The sequence below is a fragment of the Loa loa genome (assembly GCF_000183805.2).
Source record: "Loa loa unplaced genomic scaffold supercont3.21, whole genome shotgun sequence".
NCBI lineage: Eukaryota > Metazoa > Nematoda > Chromadorea > Rhabditida > Onchocercidae > Loa > Loa loa.
This window is the reverse complement of record NW_018108201.1, coordinates 382,518-391,159: the sequence shown is the minus strand read 5'-3', so window position 1 is coordinate 391,159 and position 8,642 is coordinate 382,518. Positions and strand designations below refer to the sequence as shown.

Sequence of the window (8,642 nt, the reverse complement as noted above, 5' to 3'; positions counted from 1 at the left end):
ATTCTTCCGTAAAAATAAGTATCTGACAAAACGACCCGCTGCTGGAACGCTGGTGCACCTGAAAGTTTTAAAAATCAAATAACTTTTGTTGAATATACGAAGAGATAAATAAAAAAATTAGGAAGGGAGGGAGAGAGAGAGAGAAGGAAAGAAAAGAGAACTGGGAAAGGTTTAATTTCTCAGAAAACAACCACAAACGCAAGAAGCACCTAGAAGTGGCGAATTGAGCTTTATTAGTGAAATGCTTCCTGGTGGATTCATTTCTGGTTGCCCAACATCACAGTCAAGAATATATGGAGGCGGTCGACTTCTAAAATGGTAAAATTCGGAAAAAAATCATAATAAATCTTAGAACGAAAGCAGTAGAGGAAACCACAGCTAAAGAATTCGGAACACTTGATTTTTCTGTTTTTAAAAAATTTATTTTCATTCTGAAGCTATAGCCTCTACCGAACTTTCAACTAATTTCAAAAAGTTTAAGAATAAGCGAAAATTTTTTAGAAACTGAAAAATTGAAAAAGAACATTATTACGGCACCTTCATTACGAAGAACCAATATGAAGCTCTTTCTAATTTAAAATTTCTAAATGTCATTTTCCTGAATAAAATGAATCTTTGAAATAATACTGAAAATCTATCAGGAAAAAAAATATATAAGCCAAATGTGAAAACATTACTTTCCAAGGAGTGAATTAGCTAATACTCGAGTAAGCATCGATTTGCCTGTGTTCTTGTTTCCTATAATCATCGTTATACTCCTTTTCCCTTCTCCTGCAAAGCGAAAGTATCCTGGTTTGTTCGGTCATATTAAAAATTATTTATATTTGCTCCATGATACTGCCTACTAAGTTTCCAATGATTTTCTCTAAACCTAATCGACTATCCAACATTTATGATCTTAACTCGTAACTCTAACGTTCACTGAGAAACAGATATTGATCGAAAAGTTTCTGTTAGTGTGAAGTGGTAGCGAAAATCCCATAATAAAAGGTACTTAATTTGGCAAATTCATTAGCTCCAGCAGCTTAATCCATCTAGTTACACAATAATTAAGACTTACGCGATTTATTTAAAATCTGCTCTGTTAATTGCAAAATGCTGTCAGCGGTTTTACCCATATAAAGCGGTGGATATTTAATTTGAAGCGCGCTGCATAGCGGTCCCACTGAATAACATTCATTGCAGTCTGGTGGTAGGAAAAAGATCTGGAAAACCAAAATCCTTTAGAGTGACCTATATGGATGGCTACTTTCTTGTGATAGCACTATTTGTTGAGTCTACGCTCATTTCTGTGGGAGCAAATACGAATACAATATGGTATCTAAAACCACATAAACCAGATTGGTATCTCAAACTACATAAATTCTTCATCAAGCAGTAATCGATATCATTGATCACATGACCCAAAAGGAATTTATGCTCTAACAAATTTCACTCTAATCTCACTACAAAGAGCAGTGCCAGACAAAAACACAGAATGATTTGCATCAATAAGCAGTATTTAGCAAGAAATAGGAATGACATTGATATAAAACTTTCGAAATCCAAGAACTAAACTATAGAAATGATCCCTATTTCCATACCTGACCATGAAGCTCGCGAAGACAAGCATAAATCTTTGAAAAATTGAATCGGAAAAGCAGTATACTATCACCATTTTCGAATTCCTCCAATATCGAATCCACTGTGTTTGTCAGCTGAATAACAGGACAAAATAAAATATAAAAAAGAACAGGGATACAAAGAATTACAAATTTAAAAAATGAACATACATTTCAAATTCAATGAGAAGTGTGACTTTCTTTCTCTTTTTGTGTTTATAGTGATGGATTAATATTTCGTGAAGACAACTTTATGATAATAATGAAGAGTTTGAAATAGAAGACCTCTTTGAGTCGCCATTTCACACGATGTAGATTGAAAAGATTATCTTGAAGCGAAACAAACTGCGCCGGAGGACCGATTGAATATGGTGCAGCAATTTTGATAAACCGCTCTTCTCCAAAAGCGCCGGATTCAAACTCATAGCCACGTGATATTACTTTGCCGAACAGCACCTTAGAAGAAACATGATTTGGAAAAAGTTTAGTAAGTATTACCCTACTATTTCTTTTCCCCTTTTGCCTTTTTTTTTTCTTGCCAACATATTCCTTTTGTTCTAATCCACTTCAGGAATCTATTTTCAGACCACAAATCCAAGTAAGTGGATTTGACATAAGTATCAGAATTGTTACCTGAATATCAAATACACCGAAAATACTGATGCGACAATTATGTTTCAACACAGCCAAGCTATAATCCGGTCGGTAACATTGATGGAAGTAGCTGGAATTTCATAAATGAAGTGGTACATATATAATGCTTTACAGTAACAAGTAAATGTTTGGTACCACAGAATAAAATATATAGACATATAGCTATCTATATACATTCCTGTTACGGGTGTGCAGACAATGGAAGCCAAAGGTAACCCATAAATGATGTGCTCTGAATAACCAACGCTGAATATTCTGAATATGTTGATTAGCAGACTGAATTTTTCTGAAGGAGTTCAAGGAGTTCAGAAAGGAGTTCAGAAAAATTCAGTCTGCTAATCAACATTATAAGAAAAATTAATAAACAAACGGATTTAATAGAGGACAGGATATGGACGGGTAGGCTATGCGTTCTTTCAAAGAATTTTAAATTACTGTCATGTGAGGATAATTTAATCCATCGGAAAAGTCAACCACAATTTTGAAAAATATGTGTAAAAATTTCTTATGCTGAAATAAAGTCATAAATATGGGAACATATGTGTGTTTGTTTGTGTATGTGTGTGTGTGTGTGTGTGTGTGTGTGTATGTGTGTATGTGTGTATGTGTGTATGTATGTATGTACGTATGTATACATGTATGTGTGTGCGCATATATATATGGATGCACGCATGAGTATATGCGGTACATTAGAGGTTAAACAATGCAAAAAGGTAAAACAAACAATACAGCCGACTAACCCATCTAAATTTCTGACATTACTTGGCATATTTTTAACTCCAATAATACATTCAATTGACAGTGGACATCACTGCAATGATATCAGGCCAAAACCAGAAAGAAATTAAACTGAAATTAAATTATATTACAAATTTTGAGGAATTTTTGAGAAACTTGCAAAACTGCATGTCACTCTGCTTCTCTAATTCATGAATACATCAAACGTCATTCTAATTATGTTTCTCCGCTCTCCAATTATTTCCTCGTTTAACAAAAAAACAACGAAATCCCAACCTCATTCCTGTTTAAGGATGCCGAGTATCCACAAATCTCCTTCAACCCTAACGAATCCTAGTGATCTCTACGCTCTCCAATCATCCAACGCTATTTCATTCCCTTTCGTTCTCTCTTGTCCTTAAACTTCCGCTCTCTCTCTTTCTTATCAATCTTTGGCAAGCCTATCTAAATACTATTCACTCAGCGTCACATTTCGTTCCCTTCCTCTCAATGGGATTTATTCCGGTTTTAAATCAGGAACATCATAATGACAGTCTTCCGGTTGTTCTGAGAGGTTTACAGTAATTATTTTTCTGCTGAATTGAATAGAGCCGTTATGGAACTGATTGTTTGTTATTACTGACAAATAACTTAGAGCGAAACAAATGTGGTGATTCAAAAGAGATTATCATCATATCTCGGGAAGATTATCATCATATCTCGGGAAGATTACCATCATATCTGGGGGAAGTATTTGGTGTATTTTGTTTTATATCGTGTACAAGATCAAATGCAAATTTGAAATTTTCAAATTTAAGTTTATAAAATTTTTAAAAACCGTGAAAATTTTCAGATTGATGGGTTCAAAACCAAAAATAACACATGTGATCTTTGATTTGGATGGTGTATTGATTGACTCAGAGCGTGTTAACTTCCAAATATATCAGAAAATTTGGAGCAAATATGGGAAAATTTTTACGCCTGAACTAATGCTTCGAATCACAGGGACACCAATTTCAAACAGTGCACCATTTCTCATTCAACATGTAATTTGAATTTTTTAATTAAATTTTGAAATTTAAGAATTGTCACAATGCTTACTTAACCAAAGTCATAATAAGGTATTGAGCAAGAAAGGGAAATAAAGGTTACGGTGCAGACAAATTGTCGAATAGTTTCATTGGATTTTGAATTCATTTTCCGAATTTTTGCATTACTTCTCATCTTTAAAGCTTCAATTTTCATGAATTCCAATCAGCAGAAAAATACAGAAATATAACTAAAATTCTAGATGATTTATGAGAAAACCATTGAGAATTACGGAAGCATTTGATTTTCTACTCCTAAATTTTTCAGTTTAATATGGATGGACAACTTTCAACTGAGGAATACCGTAAACAGTATAATGCGCTAGCCGATGAACTTTTGGCTAAATGTCCGCTTGTTCCTGGTATTATGCGATTAGTACGACATTTAGCGAAGCATAAGATACATATGGCAATATGTACTAGTTCGAATAAAATCGAGTTTGATGCAAAGATGGCTATGCATAAGGAATTACTCGATTTGTTTTCTTTAATTGTAATCTTTTCTTTTTGCTTTGTTCATGAAAGTTTAACAGATATTATGTAAAGCAGATAATAATGGAATGATCACATGTTACTGAATCCACGCTTTTAACACTGTTTGATTTGATATAGCAAAAGGTCGATTAAGGTTTTGGCTGGAGGTGATCCAGAAATTAAACGTGGAAAACCAGCTCCGGATCCATTTTTGGTTACAATGAATCGATTCAAAGAAAGAGTAGAAAGTGCTGCGAATGTTTTGGTATTTGAAGATTCAGCAAATGGTGTTCGGGCAGCCATTGCTGCTGGTATGCAAGTTGTTATGGTTCCCGATATGTCATATATGAAACCACCCGAAGAAGTGATCGACAAAATTGGGTGTATTTTGAAGAATTTTGAAGAATTTAAACCGGAAAGTATGGGCTTACCACCGTACGATTGAAATACTGCTGAATTCTTCGGTGAAGTTTCCGATAGGCATAAATTTATTGCATCTTTTTTATTTTAAAATTTTTGAAAAGAACTTTAGACTATATTTTAAGGACAAAGAGTAGCTTAAATTAATAGATTATAAAACACGTGAATAGTTGAATCAATGTAAATTTCCAGGCTTTCTGTAATATCCATTTTCTTTTTCATATTCTCTGTTGTTCACTTAGCGCGATAATATCTTGAAGATTTTTCTTTAAACGAAATCATAAATAGTTGTCTATTCGTGTGAATTTGGTAATATTTTTATTTGAAATTTTGTCATTGTTAATTGCTTTCAAAGCTTTAGATTGCATTAGGAATTGAATGAGCAAGAAAACGGATGAAAAGCTTTGTGTTCACTTTTTATGACTGCAGAAGCTATTCGTCTAAGTCATTAGTTCCCAGTCTTTCCTTAACCAGGAACCAGTTCGGCTTTTTCATTTATAACCTTTTTATTTGTAAAATAATAAACTCTACTAATTTGAAAATAAGTTTAATTAGAACTTTTAGCGCATTACTTTATCAAACACTGATACTAACAGCCACTGTCTATTTTCTGCTCACCACACTGTCACGAAGACAGCGGCTGTTCTTATATGCTCTACTTTATTTTTTTTGGACCATCACTGGTCTAAATGAATTTAAAGTATTAGATCTCATTAAATTCATTTTGTTGTATAAAATGAAATATCACTGGATAAATGATCTTTTTCAGATAGCGTTATTTCCAACTTATATCTTAAGTGTTTCTCTTTTTTCCATATATGGTTTTTGATTGAGTAATGGAAGAAAAACCAATAAAGATTCGATTCAATGCTAACTGATTAACTTTTTTCATCAAAGACATAATGGACAATGTAAATTTCCTATAAAATGGAATGAAAAATGGTAAATGTATAAGGATGCCGGACAATATTCATTGTAAATCAGAAACTTCTATCTTTAGAAAAAGGAAATACAGCCAACTTCAAAATATACAAACTTGTGATCCATTTAGAGTCCTAACTATTATACAAATAGTCTTGATGAAGTACACAATGTTCGCTTCAAGAAAGATTCTCTTCAGGTGCTGTTTTCTAACTTTTCTAAAAATTCAATCAATGAGTACTGGACGACTAAGTGGAAAATTTTTAGAAATGTAAAATCTCTTGCTGAATGTTTTGTTACAGCAGCTCAACTTATTGAATTTGCAAGATTTGAAAGGTTGTTCTTTCTTCCCATATTTCATTTTTTTTTTTTTTCTATTTTTGTTGCTATTAATTTCTTTCATTTTTGCTTCATATCAAAAAGATAGATTCTTTTGCATGTAACTTAGTGTATTAATATGTTTAGTTATATCATGAAATGATCAGCCAATAATGTATTATAGTTTGAAATAAAATCAAATAAATCTTTTTCAAAATGAAAAGTAAAAAATTCTTAAATTTTTATAATAATATTATGGTTTGATCAATGTTTAGAATTTTAAAAAATAAATGTTGTTAGTTTACGTTACATATTTAATCAAATATTTTGATTTATTAAATGCACAATGGATCAGTAATCATCTTTGTCCTTTCATTAATTTTAAACTCCTTTAAGTGATTGATTTTATCTTTTAAAATGAAAAAAAAAAAAGGTTTTTTTTTTGTTCAACTGGAAATGTTATTGTTACCATATACATTATTCTTTCGTTATTTTCCATTTTAATTAACTTTTCTCTTATTTTTATTTCTATGCTTTAAAATGAATTTAGAGAAATTCTAATATTCTTCTCCGAAATATCATATCCTCTTTCATAACTCCCTTTATCTGTCATCATTATTACTATTCAGTGATTTACTCTGCGAATTATCAGAAAGAAAAACAAACTTACTTTATAATCTGAAATAGTACAAGTTATGAATTAAGTTTTTTTTCTCCCCCTTTCGAAAAAAGGATTTAAATCATTCTTTACCATTCATCAACTATTGTTGGTTAAAATAAACTGTTGATTAAAATGCTACTGTTTTTTAATCACCTGTTCTTATTTATCTCTTCAATGTTTTTATTTTCAAATAAAATTTAGCAACTGTTTGAAATAGAAATCTTACTCGTTCATTAGATGATCGATTATGATATCAATTAAAATGTTGCGAAAAGGATTATATAAGAATAGAATGCATCAACAGTTCATATTAGAATCTATTCTGGAATATTGTTTCACAATGATTTAATTGTTAAACGGTTGAACTACTATCAGTAGGTGTCAGGTTTAACTGTTAAAGGGTTGAATTACTATCATTAGATGTTGGATTTAACTGTTAAAGGGTTGAATTACTATCAGTAGATGTTGGATTTAACTGTTAAAGAGTTGAACTACTGTCAGTAGATGTTGAGGGAAGAATGATTGTATCCCTGGTAAGATTGATTTTTTGATTTTTGTAAACAGTATTTGAAATTTTTCATCATTTTCATTCGAATAATAAATTCTTTAGTATATTTTTAAAGAAAAAAACTATAACGTATAGTATAATTTTTTCTCATAGTTTTGGAAAGGAAATAATATTCAAACTACAGCAGTCTGTGACTTATGACCGTGTATTTGTCATTAATTTGATTAATGATGAGACAAACCTTGAGTTCAAATAGAATACTAATATACAATGAGAAGTATTACAGTATCTGTAAATTCATTTGAGTTTTAAAAGACATTCCCAAATAGCAACTACAGTAATCTAACGCTACTTTACTGTAGTTGTTTTTATTTGCTCAAAAATGTAACGCTACTTGCGATCTTTCAAAAATCACTTTTTTAATTGTTCTTCATTGTTTTATGAATTGAAATGATACGATTTCTACAAAAACTTTTAGCCTATTCAAACTTTATGTTGCAAAAATTGCTTACCGTATATTTTAAAACTTCGGTAGGATTGCTTAACCGTTTGACCTTTCATATTTTCAATTTGAATTTCATTTTTATATATTTAAATTAATGCTTAATGGTTGTTAATTTAAACTTTTAACTGATGCATATTGTAAACTAATGTTTTTATTTTATCCTTTTTTTTAAAAGATTACTCATATGTTAACTTATCAGTTCTATTACTTGAACCTTATCAGTATCAGTTGAATTTTTCCTAAGATAACATTAAACTATCCTAACAATATTACTCTTAACAAATCAAAGTTTTATTTATTTTACTTCCAATGAATTCCTGCAAAATTTGCAACATCTCTCTCTCTCTCTCTCTCTCTCTCCCTCTCATATTTTTAGCAATTATAGTTCCGGTGTTGTTTTATCCTTCAATTTTGTTCATTTTTATCTTTCTACAGCTTCTTAAACTTATTTTTGTCATTTCGTAAAATTTAAAAAGACAATAATTTCCTCTTCAAAACATCTAATTAACTGATATGATAATGACTAAATTGAAATTTTAAAAAAATCTTTTGAAATAAAAAAAAAAACCAGAAATATACGTGAAAAGTTGTTTGGATAAGTTTTTATGGATCAAACAAATAATACAGCAACATTTGCTAATGGCCCTTAACAAAAAAACACCTTCCGTTCTGCACTATCCAGTAGAGAGAGAGAAATCTGAAAATTTTACCCTTTCCGCCTCCGCTCCCTTTCTCTCTTTCTCTCTCTCTCCCTCTCTCTCTCTCTCTCTCCTCT

General features: G+C 31.1%; 2 protein-coding genes across 2 annotated transcripts in view; one reads left to right on the top strand and one right to left on the bottom strand.

Annotated features, from left to right (window-relative positions):
• LOAG_16822 (hypothetical protein) overlaps positions 1-3,316 on the bottom strand; it is a 6,348-nt gene extending 3,032 nt beyond the window's left edge. Inside the window, exons 1-8 of the mRNA XM_020449481.1 lie at positions 3,270-3,316; positions 2,996-3,104; positions 2,235-2,325; positions 1,887-2,057; positions 1,584-1,697; positions 1,061-1,205; positions 678-771; positions 210-310 (exon numbers count right to left, since the gene is read on the bottom strand). Of these exons, the coding sequence (XP_020307000.1) occupies positions 210-310; positions 678-771; positions 1,061-1,205; positions 1,584-1,697; positions 1,887-2,057; positions 2,235-2,325; positions 2,996-3,024 (745 nt within the window). The 5' untranslated portion in view covers positions 3,025-3,104; positions 3,270-3,316. The remainder of the gene's footprint in view (positions 1-209; positions 311-677; positions 772-1,060; positions 1,206-1,583; positions 1,698-1,886; positions 2,058-2,234; positions 2,326-2,995; positions 3,105-3,269) is intronic.
• Positions 3,317-3,829: 513 nt separating this feature from the next.
• On the top strand, positions 3,830-5,012 carry LOAG_10378 (HAD-superfamily hydrolase; the record flags this gene model as incomplete). The annotated part of the gene is made up of 3 exons (XM_003145901.2): positions 3,830-4,018; positions 4,329-4,553; positions 4,689-5,012. 3 exons carry the CDS (start codon positions 3,830-3,832, stop codon positions 4,977-4,979), a joined length of 705 nt encoding a protein of 234 aa, XP_003145949.2. The 3' UTR covers positions 4,980-5,012.
• Between the last annotated feature and the right edge of the window lie 3,630 nt (positions 5,013-8,642).